This window comes from Erythrolamprus reginae, chromosome 2 (assembly GCF_031021105.1).
Source record: "Erythrolamprus reginae isolate rEryReg1 chromosome 2, rEryReg1.hap1, whole genome shotgun sequence".
Lineage (NCBI taxonomy): Eukaryota > Metazoa > Chordata > Lepidosauria > Squamata > Dipsadidae > Erythrolamprus > Erythrolamprus reginae.
In genome coordinates, this window is record NC_091951.1 from 102092386 (window position 1) to 102116316 (window position 23931).

At 37.4% G+C, this 23931-nt stretch overlaps 1 protein-coding gene across 1 annotated transcript in view; it reads right to left on the reverse strand.

Moving 5' to 3' along the window:
- The window catches only part of UBLCP1 (ubiquitin like domain containing CTD phosphatase 1), a 50047-nt gene extending 26487 nt beyond the window's left edge, over positions 1–23560 (reverse strand). The window contains exons 1-5 of the mRNA XM_070738983.1: positions 23470–23560; positions 21893–22072; positions 20015–20106; positions 13702–13787; positions 13510–13625 (exon numbers count right to left, since the gene is read on the reverse strand). Of these exons, the coding sequence (XP_070595084.1) occupies positions 13510–13625; positions 13702–13787; positions 20015–20106; positions 21893–22046 (448 nt within the window). The 5' untranslated portion in view covers positions 22047–22072; positions 23470–23560. The remainder of the gene's footprint in view (positions 1–13509; positions 13626–13701; positions 13788–20014; positions 20107–21892; positions 22073–23469) is intronic.
- Positions 23561–23931: the final 371 nt, after the last annotated feature.

Sequence of the window (23931 nt, forward strand, 5' to 3'; positions counted from 1 at the left end):
TACAGTATAATAAATTCAAATGATTATAAATTTATCCTTATATAATTTTAAAACTATTTTTTAGAATTCCACCATTTATACACGTTGTACCATATTTTGTAAAATTGTTTCTGCTTGATTGCTCAAGCGTCTTGTCATCATGTCTAATTCTGCACATTCCATGATTTTTTGAAATACTTCTTCATCTTTTGGTATTTCCTTTTCTTTCCATTTCTGCACAAATATGATCCTTGCCGAAACTAAAATGTGAATTATTAAATAATATATTTCTTTTTTATACTTCATGCCTGAAATACCTAGTAGGAAGAATTCTGGGGTCTTTCTAATCTTCTCGTTCGTTATTTCCTTTAACCATTTCTCTACTTTTTTCCAATATTTCTTGGCTCCAAGACAGGTCCACCATGTATCAAAGTACGTACCAATTTCTTTTTTGCATTTCCAACAGGTGGGAGAAACATTAGGAAACATTTTAGAAATCCTATATGGAGATGCCATCTATAAAACATCTTAATTTGATTTTCTTTAAAAGAAATTGATTTTGTTATTTTCCAATTATATACCCATACCTTTTCCCATGTTTCCAAATTTATCTCTTTTCCAAAATTTTTGCACCAACTGATCATATTATCTTTCAATATCCAACCTATCGTTCTAAAATTTATTAAATATTTATATACGTTTCCAGTTAGTTTCCCTTGATTTTGAATTAACAATTTACCTAATATATTATTTTCTTTTTGAAAAATATAAATTTTAATATCCTTTTGATATCTAGAACTAATCTGTGCATACTGCCACCAATTCAAATAAATACCTAACTCTTGTAATTCTTGCATCGTTCTTAATTTTAATTGATTGTCCAATAAATCCCTGTATTTCCATATCTTACCATCTTTTTAAAAGTTTGGGTGTGAAATGGCCTCAATTGGTGAGATCCATTCTGGCATTACCAGGAAATGATTTTTCTTTATTTCATTCCAAACATCAATCAATGCTTTTCTGATAATATTACTTTTAAAATATGAATGGGTTTTCAACTTTCCATACCATATAAAGGCATGTCATCCCAGCATTAAATCGTGGCCTTCTAGATTAAGCAATCTTTGGTTTTCCAAAGTTAACAATTCTTTTATCCATGTTAGGGCAGTGGTTTGGTAATATAGTTTCCAGTTTGGGAGGCCTAGGCCTCCTCTTTCCTTACGGTCTTCTAACGAATTTTGTTTTATTCTTGGTTTCTTGCCTTGCCATATAATTTTTTGTTGTTATACTATATAACTTGGCAAAAAAAATTTGTCCAAGATCAATAGGGATAACTTGAAAAAGGAATAAATTTTTGGGGAGGATATTCATTTTAATTGTAGAAATTCTTCCAACTAGTGATAATTGCAAGTTATTCCAAATTTCCAAATCTTTTTTAATCTGTCCTAGCAGTTTTAAATAATTGTCATTTTTTAAAGATATGGCTTTGGAGGTCATCCATATACCTAAGTATTTCACCTTTTTTGTAACTTTCATATTTGTTAAATTTTCTAAATATTTTCTCTGTGTCTCTGTCATATTTTTTGTTAATATCTGTGTCTTTTCTTTATTTATTTTCAAACCCGCGACATTCCCATATTCTTTTATTAACTTTATGTATCAAAGTTATTAAAGTTTCTGACCATGTTTTGGGTAGTTTACCTTCTGCTATTATTTGATTATTTATTTCTAAGATATTTTTAAAAAGTATTTCAATATCTAACTTATAAAATTCTGCCGGTATCGCGCCTGGGCCTGTCGCTTTGTTATTTTTCTGGTTTTTAATAGATTGTCTTAGTTCTATTTCTGTAATAGGCTTATTTAATCTTTGTTGTTGAGCTTCAGTTAAAACTGGTAAATCTATAGTCCTTAAATACTCAAAAATTAAATCTTCCTTTATTTCTTCCCTCTCATATAATTTCCTGTAAAATTCTAATGCTATTTCCTTTTTTTCCTCTGTTCTATGTCTTATTACGCTTTTAGTATCTATTAATTTTTTGATAATTTTATTTTCTCTCTCTTTCCTAAGTTTATATGCCAACCATCTTCCTGGTTTATTTGCATGTTCAAAATATTCCTGTTTTGCTCTCTTTATTTTTTCTACCATTGATTCTTGTTCAATCAACCTTAGTTTATGTTTTATTACTTCTCTCTGATTTTTAACTTTGTCATCATGCTCATCTTTTTGAATTTGCAATTCTATTTTTTTCAATTCTTCCTCTAGTTCTTGATGTTGTATTTTCCTCTCTTTGTTTTTTTTTTTTTTGGCCGTAAAAGAAATTGTTAACCCACGTATATATGCCTTTGTTGTGTCCCAAAGGTTTTGTGAGGTGGTATCATTATTTTTGTTTATTTAAAAAACCCCCCTCTAATTCTTTCTCTATCCATTTTTTATACTCGGGATCCTTTACTATATTTCTATTCATCGACCAGTTGTTTATTTTTATTTTGCCTTTCCAATATATAACTAAAGGGTTATGGTCGGCCTAGGTATTAGTCTCTATCTCAATATCTCTAATTTTTTCCATTATATGTGCTGGAGCCCAGGCCATATCTATCCTGGACCAGGTTTTATGCGGTTTAGAATAAAAAGTGTATTGTTTATTTTTTAAGTGGTACTCTCGCCATATATCTTTTAATAACAGTTCTGTACGCATTTTCCAAAATATCGCAGGTAGAATTACCTTTTTTTCCTTCTCTTTTTTCTTCCCTGTATAATCCATTTGATTGTCTGAGATTGCATTAAAATCTCCTAATATTATCATGTTTTCTATTGATAATTCATTTATTTTGTCATGCAAATCATTATAGAATTCTTTTTGGTTGTCATTTGGTGCATAAATTGAAACAATTACAAGAGGTTTTGTTTCTAACTCCAATTGTACCATTAAAATTCTACCTTCACTATCATTATATATTTGTTTGGATTCAATTATTTCATCAATGTACATTGCTACTCCTCTTTTCTTTTGATTTGCCAAACTAGTATGTAATTTCCCCAATTTTTGGTTTTTAAGAAGGCTTCTCTTTGATTTTTTATTATGAACTTCTTATAAAATATTTATTTGTGCTTGATTTGTGCTTTATTTGATTTCTTTTCTTCGGGTTATTCAATTCATTAACATTGACTGAAAACTTTTTCAAGTCATGTGTCATCTTTATTTATAGTATTTTTTGGTTTCTTTCGGTTCACGCAGTCTAGTATCTAAGACCAATTCTTGTTGGATCTGTGGTTGTTTATTTTTAACTTCTTGTGTTTCTTCCCTTTCTCCACCGCCTTGCTTCTTCTTTGCTCTTAAGTTCTATCTGGAGTTGATCTATCTTGTCCAATACGCTTTGGGCAAAAAAGGTTCTTGCTTGGTCCACACTCTCTATCTTTACTTTCATTGCTTGCCAAGTTAAGGTGAGACCTTCTGGTACCAGCCATCGAAAGACAATGTTCTTTTTTATTAAAACACTTGTGAGGAAGTAATATTCTCTTCGGCTTTCTCTTACCCTCTTAGGAACTTGTTTCAAAATCATGATATCTTTCCCTTTATGTTTCCAAGTCTGATCTCTTGCCTGTCTTAAGATATCATCTTTAATTATTCTTCTTGCAAACTTAATGTGTACTTCTCTTGGTAAGTTGTGCCGTCTTACATATCCTGTTGAAACTCTATAAACTTCGTCTATTCTCTTATCAGTTCTCCTGGATCAGCTTGTAAGACTTCTCCTATTACTTCTGCCATTTTTGCTGATAAATCTTCATCTCTTTCTTCTTCAATATTTTGAAATCTCAAACCGTGTGATGGAGATTGGTGTTCAAGGTTGGTTATTGCTTCGTCGAAGCCTCTGCAGGCTGCATAGTTGTGTTCTTCATATTCTTCTACCTTCTGTCCCATGTCTTGGATTTTTTCTTCTGTTGCTTTTATTCTTTTTTCGTTCTCTTGTAAATTTTGTTGTATTGCTTCCATATTTCCATTCATTTCACTCATAATCCTTTTAACTTCACCAATCTCTTTTTTAAGCGTGCCCATCTCTTGCTTCATTTCTTCAAAATATTTTTTCACTTCCTCTTTATCTGTTTCTAGTTGGGTTTTTATCTGAGTTTGTGTCTTCTGCATAAGATCTTGAATGACAGCTAAGGAATCTTGAATAGTCTGAAGAGTTGGCTGTCTCGGAGTTTTCTCCTTTTCCTTCTCTTTCTCCTTAGCCAGCATACTTGTTTTGTTTTGTTTTTAATAATTTTTATTAATTTTCTTAAAATAAACAGACACACATACAAACATTAAACATAGAGCGGGGGTGTATTTCCCCCGCTTCTCTTGAAAGTGTGAATTCAAATACAGAAAAAGAATACATAATTGAATATATGTTGAATATTAAAAAATCTAGTAAATTTAGGTTAGAATTTTCAAAATCTTAAGGATTATGCATATATAAACTAAAATTCTTAATATGTTGCTTATACATAAACTAATATATCATAATCATCAAACAATACATTTAATCTAATTTTTACTACTATACGTGTATAAACCAAAATTCTTTATATGTTGCTTATACATAAACTAATATACCATAATCATCAAACAATACATTTAAACTAGTTATAACTACTATAGGTATATAAACCAAAGTTCTTAATATGTTACTTGTACATAAACTACTATACCATAATCATCAAAAAATACATTTAAACTAATATTAACATTGTTATCACCTAAAGACAAATACGAAAAATTGACTAAAAATAAATTTGTATATCTTATTTTTTCTTGTCTATCCATTTATAAACATTGTTCCATGTTTCATAGAATTTAGTATCTTCTTGATCATTTAATCGTCTTGTCATCATATCCATTTCAGTGCAATCTAATATTTTGGCTATAACTTCTTCTTCCTTGGGGATTTCTTCCCCCTTCCAATTTTGCGCATATATTATTCTAGCCGCAGTTAGTATGTGTATAATTAAATAGTTTCTTTCTTATAAGTCTGGTTGGTAATTCCTAATAGGTAGAATTCCGGGGTATTTTCTATATCTTGCTTTACTATTTCTTTTATTATTTTCTCTATCATCTTCCAGTATATTTTAGCTTTACCACATGTCCACCATTGATGGTAGTAGGTTCCTATTTCATTCTTGCATTTCCAACATAGTGGGGATGTTTTGGGAAACATTTTTGCTATCCTGTTTGGTGGGAGATGCCACCTATAGAACATTTTAATTTGATTTTCTTTTAATGAGACTGATTTAGTCATTTTCCAGTTATTAATCCAAACTTTCTCCCATGTGTCTATGTCTATTTCCTTGCCAATATTTCTGCACCATCTTATCATAGTATCTTTTAAGGTCAACTCTATATTTTTATGAGCAATAAGGAATTTATATATTTTACCTATCATTTTTGTTGGATTGGTAGTGATTAGATTACTTAGCAAATTGTTACTTTTATTAAAAATATAGAGAGTTTTATCCTTCTGGTATCTAGATCGGATCTGGGCGTAATGCCACCAGTCTATTATTATCCCTTCTTCTTATAATTTAATCCTAGATTTTAACTTAATCTGGTCATTTAGTAATTCTTTATATCTAAAAAATATTTTCTTGTCTTTTATAGACTTCGGATGTGTTATTGCTTCTAGGGGGGCAAGCCATTCTGGGATATTTAAAAAATGATTTTTCCTTATGTTTTTCCAAACCTCTAATAAATACTTCCTTAATGTATGTCTTTTAAAATATGAGTGGTTTTTTTCCTTGTCATACCATATAAATGCGTGCCATCCAAGCATAAGATCATGTCCTTCTAGATTTAATATTCTTTTATTCTCTAAAGTTATCCAATCTCTAATCCATGTTAGTGCGGCAGCCTGGTAGTATAATTTCCAATTTGGAAGGCCAAATCCTCCTCTTTCTTTAATATCTTCTAAACAATTTATTTTTATCCTTGCTTTTTTCCCTTGCCATATACATTTTTAAACTAGATTTGTCAAAGTTTTAAAAAAGATTCCCCCTGGATTTATTGGAATTACCTGGAAGAGAAATAAGACCTTAGGTAAAATATTCATCTTAATTGTTGCAACTCTTCCTAGAAATGATATTTTCAGGTTATTCCACATTGCTAAATCTTTTTTAATTTCTGTTAGTAATTTTGTATAGTTATCATTTTTTAATGTTATTGTTTTCGCTGTTAGATTAATTCCTAAATATTTTACTTTTTTAACAATCTTTATTCCGGAAATGCTTTCTAATTTGGTTTCTTGTGTTTTGCTCATATTTTTAGTTTAAAAATGTGTTTTACTTTTGTTTATCTTTAAGCCTGCTACCTTTCCATATTGTTCAATAGCTTGCAGTAATGTGGGAACTGTTGTTATCGGTTCTTCAATCATAAACGTTAAGTCATCTGCAAAGGCTTGGACTTTATAAGTTTCATCTCCTACAGTTAGGCCTTTTATTTTAGGATCTGCTCTTATTTTAATTAATAGAGTTTCAAGAATCATAATGAATAGCAATGGTGATATAGGACAACCTTGACGAACTCCCTTATTTATCTCAAGTATTGGTAGTTGGTTATTATTCAATATTATATTAGTTGTTTGTTTTGAATAAATGGTATCTATTAAATTAACAAATTTTGGGCCAAATCTCATTTTATTTAATTGCATTTTTATAAATATCCAGTTGACATTATCAAAGGCCTTTTGGGCATCTAAGAACATTAAGGATGCTGTCTTACCTGGATATTGTTTGTAGTACTCTAGTGTATTTATAACTGTTCTAAGGTTATTTTTAATTTGTCTCCCTGGTAGAAACCCATTTTGATCTTGATGTATTATTCCATTTATGACTCTTTTAAGTCTGTCTGCATAGATAGCAATAAATATCTTGTAATCTACATTTAATAATGATATAGGCCTATAATTTTTAATTTTTTCTGGCTCTGTGCCCGGTTTGTGTATTAAAGTTGTTAGTGATTCTGACCAAGATTTAGGAATTTTACCCTCTAGTCTACATAGATTGAAGATTTCTAACATGTTATTTCTTATTGTTTCGTTTTCTATTTTATACCATTCTGCCGGTATGGTGTCTGGGCCCGTGGCCTTATTATTTTTCTGTTTTTTGATTATTATTAGGAGTTCTTCCATTGTTATTGGTCCATCCATGGTGGCCTGTTGGTCCTCTGTTATTTGTAGTAATTTTGAAGATTGTAGATAGTTAAAAACTTCATCTTCGCTGATATTATCTTTTGCATATAGATCTTTATAAAAATTATACACAATGTCTGCCTTTCCTTCTGTATCATATTTTATTATACCATCTTTGTCTTCTAGTTTTTTAATTAATTTTGATTGTCTCTGTTTTCTAAGTTTATATGCTAGCCATCTGCCTGGTTTGTTTGCATGTTCAAAATAGTGTTGCTTTGCTCTTTTAATTTTTTCAGTTATCTGATCTTGTTCTATGATTCTAATTTTATGTTTAATTACGTTTATTTCTGTTTTTAAATCTCTATTCTTGATATGTTGCTGCGATAAAAATTCTAGTTGTTTTAATTCATTTGTTAATTGTACATACTTTAATTTGCTTTCCTTGTTATATTTTGCTGTGTAGGATATTGTTAATCCTCTTATATAAGCTTTAACTGTATCCCATAAATTTTGTGGAGTGGTGTCTGAGTTTTTATTAATTTCAAAAAATATTTTTAATTCTTTCTCAATCCAATCCTTATATTTCTTATCATTTAAAATGTTTCTATTCATCCGCCAGTTATTCTGTTTATTATTCATTCTCATAGAGACCACTATTGGATTGTGATCAGCCCATGTATTAACATCTATCTCGACCTCTTTTATTTGTTCTGCTACCATTTTTGGTGCCCATACCATGTCTATTCTTGTCCAAATTTTGTGGGGGTTGGAGTAGAAGGTATATTGCCTCTTGTGAGGGTATCTTTCCCTCCAGATATCATTTAATAATAGTTCCACTTTCATTTTTTGAAAAAGTACTAGGTAGTAAATTCCTTCTTGTTTTTTTACTTTTTTTCCTTTTATTGTTACCCCCCCCCCCCCTGAATGGTCTAGCTGTCTATTCGCGATAGCGTTAAAATCACCAATTATTAATACATTTTCAATAGCTAGTTCTATTATTGTTTGGTGTAGATTTTTGTAAAATGTCATTTGATCTTCATTAGGGGCATAGATAGAAGCAATAACTAGAGGTCTAGGTTCAATATCAACTTGTACAATCAATATTCTACCCTCATTATCCTTAAATATTTGTTTGGAATTTATAGAATTCTCAACATACATCACCACTCCTCCTTTTTTTTGGTCTGCTAATGCAGCATACATTTTTCCAATTTTGGGATTCAACAATAATTTTTGGTTATTTTTTTGATATGCACTTCTTGTAATATTGCAATTTGAGCATTTTGATTTCTGATTTTAGAAAAGATTTGTTTCCTTTTCCTTGGTTCATTAAGTCCATTAACATTTACAGAAAAGATTTTTAAGTCTTTACTTATTGTCATTTAGTAGGTTTTTTGGTTTCTCGCTGAGGTTGAACTCTTCTGGCACCTTGGTCCTGCTCAATTATCTGAGCAGTCGCCCCCAAATCTTCTTCTTGTTGGATTGCTGGTTTATCCCCTGATTGGTGTTGTACTGGTTGTTGTTGGACCGCTTGTTGTTTAGCTGTATGGTCCAGATGGCTGATACCACTGTTTTCAAAAAAGTACATGGCTTGATCTATATTTTCCAGTTTGTATCTTGTAGAACGCCAAGTCAGAGATAGACCTTGTGGAATGAGCCAACGGAAAGTTATATTTTCTTTAATCAAAATTCTGGTTAGGAAGTGATAGTCTCTTCTGCTTTCTCTGACGCTTCTTGGAACTTGTTTTAATATTTTTATTTCAATTCCTTGATGTTGGAGTTTGGAGTTTCTTGACCAGTGGAGTATGTCATCTCGCAAAGCTTTTCTTGTGAACTTAATGTGTATCTCTCTCGGAAGATTGTGGCGACGAATGTAACTATTCGAAGTTCTGTAAACTTCATCGATTTCTTTCAGTAGTGCTGTGGGATCCTCTTGGAGTATTCCTCCAATAGTTTCAGCCATAGTCATTTTTAAGTCTTCATCTTTTTCCTCTTTTATATTCTGAAATCTTAGCCCATACGAAGCACGTTGCATCTCCAACTGAGTGATTGATTCATCATACCTTCTATATCTTGCATCAGCTCTACCTTCAAAGTAGTCCATTCTTTTTTCGGTTTTGTCAGACTTCTCTTCAACTTTTTTAACTCGGTCATCACTTTCTTGTAATGTTTGTTGCATCTCCTTTATCTGGTCTTTCATCTCTCCCATGTCAACTTTCAATTGAGCCATCTCCGTTTTAAATTCTGCCAACTCTGATTTTATAGCTTCTCTTTGTTGTGTTGCGTCCTCTTTTATAGCTTCTCTTTGTTGTGTTGCGTCCTCTTTTATAGCCTCTCGTTGTTGGGTTGCATCTTCTTGAGATTTAAACATAAAGTCTTTCAAAGTATTTAAAGTTTCTTGTATTGTTGAAAAGTTGGACTGCATTGTTTTGTCTTTGTCTTTATCCTTGGTAGACATGGTTAACACCTTATCCAGCATACTTGTTATCGTCCTTTGTTGTGATGGAGATGGCGATGGAGATCCTTAGGGAGTAGAGGATGGAATTAAAGTCTGTTTTTTGAGGTTTTTATAATAGTAGTCGTGCTTGACATCTTAAAAGAATTTCTAAACTTCCTCAGACCTTCCAAAATGACATCAACTTAACAACTCAAAAATATGACAGATAACATCATCTATTTTACTTCATACTTAAAAATTAATTATACTTAGAAAATAATTATTATGACTACTATTTTAAACTAAATACAATAATATAATGCGTATAATAAAAATAATAAAATATGAATGGAGTAAAATGCAATTCTAATTACTTAAAAAAATTCTTTAAAAATAGAAGAAAAGGAAAAAACTTTAAAAAGAAAAAAACAATGGTGTATTTATCAGTTATGGCAAAATTAAAAAAGGAATAAGCAGAAAAAAGCAGGAAAAAAGATATTACCTTATATTTTAAGTAAAGTTGAATATATAAAATATAAAATATTAAAACTAATATTCAGTTAAACAAACTATTATTCAAGCTATTATTATTCAAACTAATTATTAAAATATTCAAAAAAAAGGAAAAAGAGAAGAGAAAAACAGAGCAAAGGAGAACAATTAAAACAAATATTATATTATATTATACTAAAAAGCAACACTAATGCAACCAAAATATAGTAAGGAGTGGGGGATATGCCAGAATGAGAGGGAGGGGGGGGAAATTAGCAATTCATTCTACTCTTCTGAATAATTGAATAAGGAAAAAATATTACAGTGATCCCCCGGGTATTGCGCTCCCGATGATTGCGAAACGGCTATATGGCGATTTTTGAACCCGGAAGTAAAAACACCATCTGCGCATGCACGCCCTTTTTTTCTATGGGCACGCATGCGTAGATGGCGCCGGGCAGATCAGCTGCTGGGCGGCTTCCCTGGGTCTTCCCCCGTTCGCCGCTCGTCCGCCCTTCGCCCGGCCACCCGCCCTTCGCCCGCCGTTCACCCGGCCACCCGCCATTCGCCCGCCGTTCACCTGGCTCGCCCGCCCTTCGCCCGCCCTTCGCCCGGCCACCCGCCGTTCGCTCGCTGCTCGCCCGGCCACCCGGGTTCGTTTGGCTTCGGGACATGCCGGCGGCGACGTTTTAAAACAGCCGTGCGGTTTACCAACTGAGTCCCGAAGTCAAAGGCGAACGTGGGCGTGGGCGGCAGGGAAACCCCAATCTTCGGCTCCTCGCTGCTGGGAAGTAAAAACACCATCTGCGCATGCGCAGATGGTGTTTTTACTTCCGCAGCGCTACTTCGCGAAAACCCGCTCATTGCGGGGGGTCCTGGAACGGAACCCTCTCAATGATCGGGGGATCACTGTACAACTAAAACTAAATATACTTAAACTTAACTTTCTGTGGAATCCTGTAGTGTCCTTGTAGTAAAAAAAAGAAAAAAACCCAAATCAGTCCTTTTCTTGTTTTCAAATAAATCAACTGTGCCAAGAATTAATTAGTCCTGTATAATGTTATATAATCCAATTAAAGTTCTGCTAAGTGGCAAAAATTCTTTTAATCAATGTAGAAACACAATCCATTATAGTCCATGGTTAAAATTCTTCTATCCAATCCATGTATTATAAAAATGATCCAGTTAATTTAAATTCATTGTAGTCCAATTTTCTTTCATTATTCCAATGTATAAGTCTGATTTCAACGTCCAAATAAAGTCTCAAAGCCTAAAGCACAAAACTTCTTGTCAAACCAAAACTTCTGTACTACGGTATATTTCCTAGTCCTTTGTCTTCAGTAATCCTCCATCTTGTAAAATACTTTCATATTGTTCCTTTAAATCCAATTGCCAGAGAAAAAAATAAAGGAAAAAAAAACCCAGCGACTTTGAATTTTCTTTAGTTTTGTTAAAGTATAATTCAATCCTTATTCCCTCGGTTCTAATATATAAGAAAACTTTCCAGGGACAGAGTCACACACAAAAAATTATTTATTTGAAGCAAGTTCGCTCTTATTCTTTCCAAATAGTCATGGTAGTCATGTGAGCCAATTCAAGTTCCAGTTTATAGAAGTCCGCTCACACGGGCAATTTACTTAACAACTTTTATACTTCGCCTTAATTCAATTGTAATTTCTTATAATTATGATTTTGTGGGATTATCTTGTTCTATTATCTTCTCTTCTTCTCTGATGATCTATTTACTCCGATCAACTTCTTGATTTGATGTTTTTCCTCCCTTCTTTGTGGGCGTGCTGCTATGGCCGGGCGCCAGACATCTCCAGGACCCGGTTCTTCTCTCCTGCTGCTAGGGGGCAGTCCCTTTCCCTTTGAGGCAGTGGCGAACTACCCCTCGGGCATCCGGAAACCCCCTGTTCTTGGATTGGACCCTCCAGGTCCAATCGGATCGCCGAATCACGACCACCAGGGAGAAAAAAGGAAGTTCGGGGACGGAGCTCTGTGCCCAGCCTCCCGACGCAGCGCCGCTGCCACCCGGAAGTCGATTATTTTGTACTTTTACTTATATTTGCTGCAAAGGAACTTGGAAACTTTTTCTTTCTATTTTGTTTTCGTACTTCCTACATTGTTTCTTACTTTTTGTTTTAATGTTCCTTGTAAAACTTTTAATTAAGAAAATAAGAGAATGATTCCACAACATACAATTGAAGATCATAACTACTACCCTGTGGATGTGACACTCCCAAATTGCTAAATAAGATTTCAAAAAGCTGGGGATCAACATTAGGTCTAAGTGATCACCATTTTTTCAACTTTTATATATATATCTACAGTCAGCACAGATTCTTCTTATCCTAGGTTCAATCTCTGTTACGTCTAAAACAGGGAGCAAAACTTTGATTACTTGGAACCACAATCTTTTAACTGACCTATGGATTTCAGATTTTTGTTAACATCTGAATTTAAATATTACATAATCAAAGCTATCTCACAGAGAATTATAATGCTTACTATGATATTAAATGATTTATATTAAATTATTGTTATCAGTGTTTTCCCCGTGTTATAAAGAGTTAAGTATACATTTTAAAAACATGACTGTAATCAATTGACTGCCTGCTTGCTTTCATGTTCAGCATTTTATCTTTAAAACCTAGACTCATATGTTTACCAAAGAACTAACCATATGCATACCATATAATTAGCCTTACAGAAGAGATATTTTACAGATGGGGATTAAGGGCCATTGGATTAGCAGGTAACAGGAAATGAAGTATTTTCATAATGGACTTATTAAAATTATTTGACTTCAATATGTTTATATTTCCCTCCCTGGTGGTTTTTCAAAAGATACTTAAAATATTTGTGTCCTGTTGCTTACTGTCTTATGGTTTTATGTTGTTACCATGATATGCCTGCTATTACTATTTGAGATATAGTAATTGCTGTTGTAAGCCAGGAGTGCCAAACTCAAGGCTCAAGGGCTGGATCCAGCCCGCAGAGTGCGTAGAACTGGCCCAAGGGGCCACCCTGGAAACAGTGAAGGACTGACCCGCCCTGCCTCTGCCAGCAAAAACTGAGCTTGGAGGGGCTGCAGACAGCCCTGGCAAGCTCTGTTTTCATAGGCAGAGAGTTGCAAGAGGCCATCACAATAAAAAATGGAGCTAGGGAGCCCATTTTCGCTGGCAGAGTGCTTGGCCTCCATAGGTGATTCTGACATCAATGATGTTGAGATGGCCATGCCCACTCATGCCACACTCACCCAGCCACCGGGGTCAAACACAACCCTGATATAGCCCTCAATGAATTGAATTTGACACCCCTATTGTAAACCATGCTGTATAAGAGCTATAAATTATACAATAAAAGTAATAAACAATCAAGATATAAAACATTAAACAGTGAGTAACAGTTTCAACCTAAGGTTGATGACTTACCAAACAATGTGTAGTCGACATCAAGGACTAACAATTTCTTCCCTTCTCTTGGAGGATTCAGTATCTCTATTTTGTACTCCTTAACTCTGCGGGAGATTTTCAGCAGATTCTCCTCCCTAAACACAAACAATATAAGCATCATATGGCTGTAGTTTTTTTAGTTAGTTATTCACTTATTACTCTGTCACTCACCGATTTTCTACTTCAACAACTTCCTCTTCAATATCAAAATCATTGACTACATCTTCATTATCAGGAGGTGGCCCGAGGACATCTTCCTATAATGAAGGTAATTTTTTAAACAAATTAGCACAGAAATAGTCATGTGTTTACTTAATTTGGTGGGTTACCCAAAAAAGAAAAAAGAAGCAGCCATACAGCCATGGAGTCTTGGCTTAATATGAAATGAATTGCATCCTGGGGTTTGTGAGCAAAGAATAAGATGAGATTACCATTCAAACTTCTGTAACCCACACAGAACATGGATCTTGGTCGTACTTCCAATTGACATCATGATGAAAATGGCTTGATAAATAGTGGGTTCCATTGAGCCCTGAGAAATCTAGCTGGTAACCACTGTCTGGAGGCCCTACAGGGTCAAAGCTGCCTTGTAGGGGCAGCAAAGAAAGAAGAAGTGCTTCGTGGATCACGAGGAACTCGGAATTTCCTTGTTAGGTCCAAAGAAAGCTCTCCGAATGGCAACAGGGACGACGGCCATTTTTGGCAGTCACCAGCTGGGGTAACTGGGACCATAGGATTTGTGCTGGAGTGGTCCATGGACAGAGCATTGAAACTGGGTAAGATTAAAGACTGACAATTAAGAGGCGAAAGCAATGCCCATAGCAAGCCTTAAAATACAGGAAGGCTTGGAGGAACATTTTCCATGGGCCCTGATATGTCAGACATGACTCTGCAACTACCAACAACAAAGTATATTGTCAATTTCAACTTTTAAGGATTAGAGTCCACAAGGAGATGGACAGCCTATCAATGTAATAAATTAAATTAAATTAAATTAAAAATTGAGGGAATTTGGGATATATTCCTGGTTGATTAAATTTTGTTATATTGGTCTTAGCAGTTCTAGATTTTTGTGGTATTGAAATTATGGTGGAATAATGAGTAATTTTCAAAATATTATTAGTAACTTAGTAGAGGATAACAAATACATATCGCAAAGAAATGTTATTTACCGTATATACTCGAGTATAAGTCGAGTTTTTTAGCCCAAAAAATGGGCTGAAAAACCCGACCTCGACTTATACTTGGGTGACTGACAAGTCACCACAAGAGGGCGCAAGCGGGAGCCTGGCTAGCATTGCTGGCTTGGGCGGGTTAGCCTCTTCCCGGCTTTTTTCTCCCACTTGCGCGCAAGCAAAGGAACCAGCCAACCACTCGAATGCCGCGCTAAAGAGGGAAAAAGCTGGATGGCTAGGGGGTGGATTCTTGCTTCTTAACCGGGCAGTTGCCGCTTCTTTTGAGCTGAAGCAAAGGCAGACGGCTGTCTTTCCCTAAACCGCTCCTGGAGACCACTTAGGGACATCGCTCTGGGAGAGGGGGCAACTGTTCCGGTAAAGAAGCAACAATCCACCTTATAGCCAACTGGCTTTTTTCCTCTTTAGCGCGGCGTTCGAGTGGTTGGCTAGTTCCTTTGCTTGCGCGCAAGACCACTCGAACGCCGCGCTAAAGAGGAAAAAAGCCGGTTGGCTGGGGGGGGGTTTGGATTCTTGCTTCTTAACCGGGCAGTTGCTCCCTCTCCCAGAGCGATATCTTTAGCGGTCTCCAGGAAGCGGCTTAGGGAAAGACAGCCGTCTGCCTTTGCTTCAGCTCCAAAGAAGCTCTGGGAGAGGGGGCAACTGCCCGGTTAAGAAGCAAGAATCCACCCCCTAGCCAACCGGCTTTTTTCCTCTTTAGCGCGGCGTTCGAGTAGTTGTCTGGTTTCTTTGCTTGCGCGCAAGAGCCAACCACTCGAACGCCGCGCTAAACAGGAAAAAAATCGGTTGGCTGGGGGGATGTGTGGATTCTTGCTTCTTAACCGGGCAGTTGCCGCTTCTTTCGAGCTGAAGCAAAGGCAGACGGCTGTCTTTCCCTAAGCCGCTTCCTGGAGACCGCTTAGGGATATCGCTCTGGGAGAAGGGGCAACTGCCCGGTTAAGAAGCAAGAATCCCCCCCCCCCAGCCAACCGGCTTTTTTCCTCTCTAGCGCGGCGTTCGAGTGGTTGGCTGGTTCCTTTGCTTGTGCGCTAGAGAGGAAAAAAGCCAGTGGAGGGGGGATGGATTATTGCTTCTTAACTGGAATAGTTGCCCCCTCTCCCAGAGCGATATCCCTAAGCGGTCTCCAGGAAGCGGCTTAGGGAAAGGCAGCCGTCTTGACTTTCCTGCAGCTCGAAAGACGCGGCAACTGCCCAACCTTCCCCCAGCTGGTTAACTTGAAGCGCTGGGTTAGGTGGCTGGGGGAAGGCGGTATTCTCGCCAACCCACCGGCTTTTTTTCTCTAGCGCACAAGCAAAGGAACCAGCCAACCACTCGAACGCCGCATTAGAGAGAAAAAAAGCCGGCGAGAATACCGCCTTCCCCCAGCCACTTAACCCAGCGCTTCAAATTAACCGGCTGGGGAAAGGCAGGGCAGTTGCCGCTTCTTTTGAGCTGAAGGAAAGGCAGACGACTGTCTTTCTCTCAGCCGCTTCCCGGAGACTGCTTAGGGACATCGCTTCGGGTGCGCCTGCCTCTTCTACAGCGGAGAGGTGGCAACCGGCCAGCCCTTCCCCCAGCCACCTCTCTTTGTTGTAGGAAAAGCAGGCGCACCCAAAGCGATGTCCCAAAGCGGTCTCCGGGAAGCGGCTGAGGGAAAGGTGGTGGTCTGCCTTTCCTTCAGCTCGAAAGAGGCGGCAATTGCCCCACCTTCCTCCAGCCACTTAACCGAGCGCTTCAGGAAGGTGCCGCCTCTTTTCGTTGTAGGAAAGGAAATTGCGACCTGACGGTGATGGGCATTCCAAGCAGGCAGCAATCACCAAAAGAAGGTGATTATGTCCGTGGAGGCACCTCCCCCGTCCGCCCTGGGATTCCTTGCTGCAATCCCAGCTTCTCAGCTTTTTTTAAAAAAATGAACGTTTGGGATTGCAGCAATGGATTTTTCCAATAGAAAATTACCGGAGTGGGCGATGGAGGGGGGTTGTCCTCTGAAATGGCCAGAGCAAGGAGCGGATGGGAGAATGTGGTCCTTGCCAGCTACCCATTTGCCGGGACTTCACTTTCTGCGTGCCCCGCGCCAAGGCTCCTGCCAGGTGAAAAACGTTTGCCAGACTGCATGATCCTCCTCGTCTCAGTGGGAAGGGGCTGGCTGGGTGGAAAAGCAGTGAGCCATTCCCTCCTGACATTCCCTTCCCTCACTCACTCGCCTTTATTTTGCCGACTTGGCTGCCTTTTCATTCTACTATTCGCACGACCAACTCCGCGGGCGCCCGCCCCCTTCGCCCACACTTCCCTCCCGGTGCCTCTTGGAAGTTGTAGTCTTTTCGAGGAGGCGGGCTCAGCCGCTCTGCCCAAAGAGACACTACGGCTCCCAGAAGGCTAAAGGGAGCGTGACGTAAACTGGATGCAGCCGAAAGAGACACCGGCAGGCGTCCTGTCAATGGGTATTTCCATGGTGGGGAGGGGGGAGGGGGATGCCAGGCTGAGTTGTTTTTCTAGAATGAAAAGCACCGGTGCTCAAGCCTTCCAGGAAAATTATGGTAGTTCTCTGCATCTTTCATTTGGAGACTTAGCCCTGCTTTGTGCTCTGCACCTGAGCAGGGGTGCCCCCTCCTCTGTCTTAAAGTCCCTGTCTTATACAGTTGGCATTTTACTCATTGCCAGTGTCAAGGCATTTTAAGGGTTATTTATGCATTTTATGCTATATGCTGTTGTATTGTTGTTACATTTTATATTGCTTTTTAGTTGTTGTGAGCCACCCAGAGTCCTGTTGGAGTTGGGCGGCAAGGAAAGAGGGAGGGAGAGAGGGAAGGAAGGAAGGAGTTAGGAAAGAAGGAAGACAGAAAGAAAGAAAAAAAGATGGTAGAAAGAAAGAGAGACAAAGAAAGATGGTAGGAAGGAAAAAAGACAAAAAAGGAAAGGGAGGGAGGGAAGGGACGGAAGAAGGAAAGAAAAAGGAAGGAAGATAGGCAGACAGAAAAAGAAAGGGGAGGGAAGAAGGAAGAAAGGAAGGAGAGAGAGACAGACAGAAAGAAAGAAAGACAGACAGACAGACCTATGACCACAATTGAGCCCAAAATTGTGGTTGTTAAACAAAAGCGTTGTTCAGTGAGAATCACCACATTTTACTCAATCCATGACATTTCCTAGCTCTAACAGTGATGTGCAAGCTAGGGAAGTACTGGTACATCTGAAGGTATGTGTAATGTTCTAGTTATGGTTAAATGTGTGGCAGAATGTGGACTCTGGGTTTGTTTTTCCTATTACAGTAAGTGAGGTTGAATGTACCGTATACAGTATACCGGTAATTTTACAAGAGCTCCCTCCCTCCCTCTCTCTCTCTGTAAATATACATACCGGTATACAGTTTATATAGTAAACAATGTACGGTATATTTTTGTGTGCCTGTGTGTAATATGTATGTATACATATGGCATATATACATAGAATTAAATAGTATATTTTGGATGTTCAGTAATAGTAAATAGAGAGGGAAATTGTATCTCTTTGAGGCAAGGAGAGGCCAAATATCCTAACCCTAACCCAAACCAGCAGGAGCAGTGGGGGATTGAGGTAAGTACAGTACTTGCATTTTTTTTGCCTATACTGCCTTGGGGTACATTTACCTGTTTACCCTCTTTTAAACTTACAGAGCTAGTTTACTGGTTTTCTTTGAAATAAATATTCTAAAACATTTACCCTACTGATGCCTCAATTGATGTAATTTTATTGGTTTCCATTTTAATAAGTTACCAGTAGCCGCTGCATTTTCCATCCTCGACTTATACGCGGAAATTTACCCCGGTTTTTGTGGCAAAAGTAGGTGCCTCGACTTATAGTCGGGGCGACTTATACTCGAGTATATACGGTATGTTTAAATGAACTACTGGAAAAAATGATGAAAAATTATAAAGAGAGAATGGTACTGTTGAAGTTGGAAGATCAGGATTCTGCATACTAATTTGCATTATTACTGTTAGCATTGTTTAAAAAATACTTGACCCAGTCAATACACTGTCTACAAAATATTTATGGTGTGTATATTAAAAAAAGATAAAACAAATTATATATATAAAAAAAGAACTTGGATCTTGGTCCATATAGGAAGAAAAAGGAAAATCCAGTCTACACTTTTAATATTAAAGGCTCCAATTTTTTAATATCTTTTTCACTTCAAACAATGGGAGAAAAAGTTCAATCCAAGTCAAGTGTTGCACTAAATTTCTTTTTAGAAGTATCATTGAGTTGTAGAAGTGCTTGGTAGCAATATCTCCCCTGTTCCTATGGTGTGACATGTTAGATATCTCAAACCTCCCTCTCTTTTCCTCTCCCCTTTTAAGAGTGCTACTGGAACAGGAGGAATGGAAATTTTTTTTCAGAAACCAAGAGAGGATCCTGAATCATTTTTTTTCAAGTTGGAACATTCTCACAGGCTATAAAAGAGAATGTGATTTGTCCAATAGCCTACACAACATTATCTTAGGAATCAAAGGACTGCAGCCCAAGCCAATGATTTCTTGATAGCTATTCATACTATAGGAATTAACAGAGTAAACATGGTTGAATGAATTGATAGACACTCACAAGAAATCAGCAGCTACCATTTAATTAAAGGCTGCTGCCAACAACAAAAAGAACATAGAAATAAATAAAATGGTTAGCAAATGGTACTCTATTTCATACGTTTGCATGATGTATAGGAATCCTGCATTTGGAATAATAAATTTAGTCCATTAATATGTATTGTGCAAAGGCAAATACTTACACAAAGGACCACACTGAAAGTTTTCACAAAAGCAGGTTCTTTACATTATTTTAACATGATTTTGATGGTTACATTTTAGTGAGTTTTATAGCCATTAGAATAATAATAATAATAATTATTATTTATTAGATTTGTATGCCGCCCCTCTCCGAAGACTCGGGGCAGCTCACAACAATAAAAATAACAATGTTACAATGGAAACAAATCTAATATTAAAAAACAGCTAAAAACCCCATCATTTAAAAACCATGCAACACACGCATACCATACATAAAATGTAAAAACCTGGGTGAGGTGTCTCCCCCCCATGCCTGGCGATAAAGGTGGGTCTTAAGTAATTTGCAAAAGACAAGGAGGGTGGGGGCAGTTCTAATCTCTGGGGGGAGTTGATTCCAGAAGGCCGGGGCCACCACAGAGAAGGCTCTTCCCCTAGGGCCCGCCAAACAACATTGTTTAGTCAACAGGACCCGGAGAAGGCCAACTCTGTGGGACCTTATCGGCTGCTGGGAAATTGGTATCTGTGCTTTAATAGAGCATGAAGATATTTTACCAAACTTTCTTCACGAGTCCCCATCATCATGATTTTAGTATTTGGTTTCAATTTTAATGATCCAAGCTTCACATCATTTTCTGCTGGCTTGCCTGCAATTTAAAAGTATTAGACTTCTTAAGTAACAGTGTGTAATTTCCTCTTCTTGCTTATTCTGCTTGACATTTTTAAATCACTGACACATTAAGGACAATGAAGCAAAATATAACTGTAACCACATAAACCAAAATTCTTTCTACATAACTTTATGACTGAAAGACACCCAGAGTTATCCTGTCAACTTTATCTACCTATCTACCTGCTTATCTATCTATCTTTACAAGCAGTTTGTGGTTCAAGGTTGACTCAGCCTTCCATCCTTCTGTGGTTGGTAAAATTAGGATCCAGATTGTTGGGGGCAATGTGCTGTTTCTGTAAACTGCTTAAAGGGGGCTTTAAAAGCACTGTGAAGCGGTATATTTACCGCTATTTACTTTTCTGCTATGCATGCCGGAAAGGCTTCAATAAATCAGTAAGAATTCTCTTGGTTGCTTCTCTAACACAACTTGGTATTTACTTTGTTTCAGTCAGACAAATATTTCTCTTTCTTTTCAAATAAGAATAGCTGGTTTGAAGAACTGCTGGGGTTTACATCCTGAGCAGTTTCCATTTGTTTTTCCCAGGTAGCTGAAATCCCTGTTAACTTGCACTTTAGTCCTTTGTGTAATGATATTAAAACTACTGCAATCACAAAGTAATACAAACATTGTAGAAAATTAAGAATAAGCCGTATATTACTGGAAGCAATGGAAGCAACTAAAGAACCTAGAAATTATGTTTATAATTTTCAACTCCAACCCTGACTATTACAGCTAAACTGTGAATGTTGGTTGTTTTACACATTCTGGTTTCTTTGGATATTAAGAGCAATTTATTCATTCAACTAGAATGATTGTCCAATTCACAAGCACAACGGTGATGTGGAGGTAAAGTAGCTAGGATGAATAGCCATGTCCCAACAGCGACTTAGCAGTTTGCTGACTCTGATCTGCCATGCTTGGATACACTAGCTCAACTTGTGTCTCATTTGTTCTGTGCACTCAAGGATGGCCTGGTCCCATCTATCACATTTCCAAATCTCATTAGGATTCCAAGTATAAATAATACTCTGAAAGAATATTTGAGTTGTTGTATAGTGATTAAGTGCTTGACAAGAATCAAGGTTCAAATTTAACCATGAAAACTCATCAAGTAACAATGAGCTAGTCAATGTCTCTCAGTCCAATCTACTTCAGAGGATTGGAAAAATACATTAAGGAAAGTAGGCTATGTACACTGTCTTAAGTTCATGAAGTAAAAAGGGGATGTCACAAACAAATATATAAATAAATCATTTTAATCCATACAGCCAATATACTACTGGAAAATCCCAAGGGGGAATGAACAAAGATCTTCATAAACAAGTATGCCTAAAGCTATAGTCTTTCTCTTTAATTTGTTGGATAGATACATTGTTGTTTTTGATGCTACAACGGCTACATTCTACAACTGTATTCTGTATTTATTCAACTGTATAAATGAATATACCTGCATCAGAATGCAAGCTCCCTTGAAAATAAATGTATATATGTATCATGTATACATGTATATCACATACAAACAAACATACACAGCACATATATAAAATTAGCTGAACATCACCAGAATATTCTGTTAAAGAGGATGGACTATTGTTAACTGCACAAGCATCAGTCTGCTCCTTGTATAGGGTGTGAGGGATAAATTTTAGACTAGGGTTTATGTTATATTACTTTTTAAGAAGTGCTTTAATATTTAGTCATTTAAACAACTAGCACTATCACAGCTAACTCACTTAACGAAGAAAGTCAAGATGATTACCTTTTACTTTAAGTCCAAGAAGTTTTTGGCGTTCTGGTAGCACTCCTGTAAGTCCTTTGAGTGATTGCTTGAGATCCAACACTGTGTCCTCTTCTGATAAGGTGGTTATTAAAAATTCTTGCCCACCCCATTTTATAATGAGAGACACGGCCATATTTCTAACATACGTTGAAAACAATTCTACGACAAACAGAAAAATGGTCAGACAATCCCAGATAGCTAACCTTTTTTTTAGTTGTAATAGGAAAAACAACCTAGATACTTATTGTCATTCTCAACACACTTAATGTGATTTACCTCTCAATACATACATATCTGATTGCACTCTAACAAATTCAGGACATTATTTTTGCAACATCTTACAAAGGCCCCTATTCTCTTTTACACAATATTGTTCTAATAACTTTAATAAAACAGATTCCTAGGAAAGGGTGCCTAATAGAGAGGTGTTTAGAAATCAGAGGGCAAAAAGTGTCAGAGAAAATAGCAGCACAACCACATTGCTTGTATACTGATCAACAGATCAAGAAAACCTGCAATGCATTCAAATCTCTAAAAAAGATATGTTTTAGAGATTTGAATACATTGCATTATATTACATTGCACCATACTGAAAATTTACTCTTAGTTTAACAATTCTTTAACAAACAATAATATAACTCACAGAAAGATCAGACTCCCCCTGCCTAAATAACCACTGGAACCACTGGAAACAAATGAAGATTCTACTAGGTATAAGAGAGAATCCTACTCTAACCAAGCCTCTATTATCTATTTCAAACTTCCAAGACAAAGGCAAAGTATATGAGCCTTGGTGGCATAGTGGTAAGAGTGCAGCACTGCAAGCTACTTCTGCTGATCAGCGGCTGCCAGCAAGTTTGGCAGATCGAATCTCAGTAGGCACAAGGTTGACTCAGCCTTCCATCCTTCCAAATAGTAAATAGTAAAATAAGGACCCAGATTGTTGGGGGCAATATGCTTACTCTCTGTAAACCGCTTAGAGAGGGATGTAAATCACTGTGAAACGGTATACACGTCTAAAATGCCAAATGCTAAACAGTAGAGAATTTTCTCACTTGAACCCTATTGTCACTTCAGTAAATGATCACCGTTAAAACTGTTTATTGCAGCGTGGTCTTACAGAAAGCTGCTTCTCTCATCAGTCTGCTTATGCAGGGAACAACAGCGTAAGGAAAGGTAGCAGCGATTCTCTTTAAACTTAACCCGCGCTGAGGCTTTTGTCCCATTTTCTTTGCAAAAGGGAAAGGGCGCCCCAGGGCGCAGAAGTTTGCGAGAGATCCAACAGCCGAGAAGCAGGCTGGCACGCTGCACCCAGCTAGAAAATGAACTGCAGCGAGGGTCTCTGGGGCTTATCTGGGAGCTTCGGACGCCCCTCGGAATCTGCACGGAGGAAGCAAATCCACCTGCAGATCGCGAGCGTTTAGGATGGAGATCCTCCGGCGCGCTCTCCGCGTTTTCTTGAACCGGGGAGATTCCTCCCCTTAAGGAACGGCTTATCAGCCGCGGCAGCTCCCTCGGGCACCCAAAAAAAGGACAAGAGCCGCCCGCCAGCCTACCTCACTCACTCCTAAGAGACCGCCCAGACAACCAGACCCCGGCAGCCAGGGCCCTCACGAACCGGAAGTAGTTTCCGAAGCATTAGGCTGCAACGGCCGGGTCGCGGAAGTGCAGAGACAAGAAAAGAAGAGGGGTCCCTTGGAGGCTGGCACGTGGGACTTCCGAGTTTCGGTTTATTAAGAACCCCCCCTTTTTTCTTATTCCTTTCGAGAAGCGAATGCTGCTCAGGGAAGCTAGGAAAGAAGACGAAGACAAAGAGCGCAGCTTTCAGATTTCATTGTGTGTGAAGCATGTTTGTTCTATAGATATGTTTATTTTAAGATGTGTATTTATTATACTGGAGGGAAGAGAGGGACAATACAACATCCTTGCGGGGGGGGGTTTCGAGAGATGCTTAGATGGGGCACGGCTCAAAAAAAAAGTTTGGGAACCACTGATCTACAGCAAGATCAACCGATGTT